This window comes from Nicotiana sylvestris, chromosome 12 (assembly GCF_000393655.2).
Source record: "Nicotiana sylvestris chromosome 12, ASM39365v2, whole genome shotgun sequence".
Lineage (NCBI taxonomy): Eukaryota > Viridiplantae > Streptophyta > Magnoliopsida > Solanales > Solanaceae > Nicotiana > Nicotiana sylvestris.
Window position 1 is genome coordinate 49,686,158 of NC_091068.1, and position 2,480 is coordinate 49,688,637.

The 2,480-nt window shown below is 40.8% G+C and overlaps 1 protein-coding gene across 1 annotated transcript; it reads right to left on the minus strand.

The window, feature by feature from the left end:
- Positions 1–462: 462 nt before the first annotated feature.
- LOC138883013 (uncharacterized) lies at positions 463–1,239 on the minus strand. The gene is made up of 2 exons (XM_070163667.1): positions 703–1,239; positions 463–639 (listed from the first exon to the last, which is right to left on the minus strand). Exons 1-2 carry the CDS (start codon positions 1,237–1,239, stop codon positions 463–465), a joined length of 714 nt encoding a protein of 237 aa, XP_070019768.1.
- Between the last annotated feature and the right edge of the window lie 1,241 nt (positions 1,240–2,480).

Consider the following 2,480-nt stretch of genomic DNA (forward strand, 5'->3'; position numbering starts at 1 on the left):
ATTCCCCACAACAGAGAAATAAACCACGAAAACCTCGAGGAAGTACTCCACCATATCCGTGAATATTTCCATCATACACTGTTGAAACGTAGTCGGTGCATTATATAAACCAAATGGCATCCTTGAGAATGCAAATGTATTATACGGACAAGTGAAGGTGGTCTTTTATTGGTCTTCAGGTGCAATAAGAATCTAGTTATATTCGGAATACCCATCCAAGAAGCAATAATAAGCACACTCGGCTAACCTATCCAACATCTGATCAAGGAATGGGAGCGGAAAATAATCTTTCTGAGTCACTTTGTTGAGCTTCCTATAATTCATGCATACTCTCCAGCCGATGACAGTTCTTGTAGGGATCAACTCATTGTTGTCATTTGTAATCACACCCCTTCTTTGGACACATTGTTCTGGCGAAATCCATGAACTATCAGAAATAGGGTAGACAACCCCAGCATGCAACTACTTGATGATCTCTTGCTTGACTGCCTCTTGCATTGCCTCATTCAACTTTCTTTGATTTTCCACTGAGGGTTTGGCATCCTCCTCCAATATGATTTTGTGCATGCAAAAGTTGGGGATGTCCAACCTATTGCCTTCCTCCTCATTTGGAGCACCGCAAGGGTGGAATATACCTGACTGTTATTTAAGCACGAGGAAAGAATAACAGGTAAAGTGGAATAAGGGCTTAAGAACTCATACCTGAGGTGTGAAGGCAAGGGCTTCAACTCCAATGTGGGAGGCTCCCCAATTGAGGGCTTCAACCCGGAATGTGAGCTCCCCTACTTTCACATCAACTAAGGCCTTCCTTGTGTCTAGGAAAGGTCTCTCCAATATGATTGGCACCTCATAGTCAACTTCACATTCAACCACCATAAAATCTGCGGGAAGTATGAACTTGTTGACCCGAACTAGCACATCATCAATTATCCCCAAAGGCCTCTTCATTGTCCGGTCCGCCATTTGCAACTTCATGGATGTGGGTCTTGGTTGCCCAATCCCCAATATCTTGAACACAAAATATGGTATCAAGTTAATGCTTTCCACCAAATCAAGCAAAGCTTTAGCGAAATTGGCACTACCAATAGTGTATGGGATTGTAAAGGCACCAGGGTCTTCTAACTTTAGAGCTATGGAGTGCACAATGGTACTGACTTGATGTGTCATTTTGATTATTTCAAAGTTCATTGATCTCTTCTTTGTTACCAAGTCCTTCATGAACTTGGCATAACCCGACATTTGTTCTTAGGCTTCAACGAATGACACATTTATGGACAAACATTTCATCATATAAATGAATTTCTTGAACTAATTTTCATTGTTTTGCTTTGCAAGCCTTTGAGGATATGGTGGAGGAGGCCTTGGCAAATGAGCCTTGGCTTTGGGCTCTACCGGATCCAGTATGTCTATCACATGTCCCCTAGACGGGTTCACATCATTGTCGCGCCCTCTTTCTCCTCGCGGAGTCTGGGTTTCGACATTTTGGGACAACTCTTTTCCTTTTGGAATTAGGTATGAGATTTGAAGAATCACCACCTAACGGATTAAGGTGTGTTAGGGCACCTAGAGAAAATAACTCATGTGCTAGTTTACATCACCAGAGATCGGGTAAGGGCTCAAATTACCTTTAGAGGAAGGTTTTAGGAACCCCTCGAGGTCCACTACGGTGGGTCCCGACCAAACTCAATTTAAGCGAATTAGACTTTAAGGAAATAAAACAGTTTAAACAAATAGAGATTATTTTAAAACATCAATTAAAGGGGTCCTAGGTTTATTAGCCTATAGGATAACTTCTATGTAATACTCGGTAACCTTCCCCAAATTGAGGTATTACGTGTAGCATTAGCGCACATGACATCATCTCCTTTACTGCCCAATTACCCTTCCCTTTTCAGTTATTACCTAAGCATTCTAATAACACCCAATACATTCCTTATGCGTGCACTACCCGTCCCTTGCCTCTGGCCCTGGAGGTATTTAGGACCTCTATTTAAGGCGGTTCTAGACTCACCTATGTTGTTTAAAAGGAGAAAACTAAGCGACAAACAAAAGTCAAGTAGGACTGTCACATAAGGGGCAATTAAGTGGGCTCGTGTTAACCTCCACAAATAGACAAATAAATGCACGCTGTTCAAAAGCAATTTTAAATGATTTCAAGATCCTATAGGAGGGATATCCAAATGAGCACAAATAAAATTTACAACAGTTTTATTAAAGCAATCAGACGGGTACCTATCAGTTTGCCTACTAATTTTGTTAATACTCTAAATCTAGGCATATTTAAGAAATCACAGTTTTAATCTCAGAATTCTTAATTATCCTACATGCTTGCCTAAGTGATAACCGGGCGGAATCCTATAGACATGGTATCTAAGCGGTAAATCAACTACTGATTTTAACAGGCAGATCTTATCCTTCAGATCCTATAGGCATGATTTCTAAGTGCTGGAATTGGTTATAAGTGTTATTTCTTATAGACA

Coding starts and splice junctions, on each gene's coding strand:
- LOC138883013 (XM_070163667.1), bottom strand. CDS start 1,239: ATGTCGGGTTATGCCAAGTTCATGAAGGACTTGGTAACAAAGAAGAGA. Junction 640..702: donor CCCTTGCCTTCACACCTCAG/GTATGAGTTCTT, acceptor CTTAAATAACAG/TCAGGTATATTCCACCCTTG.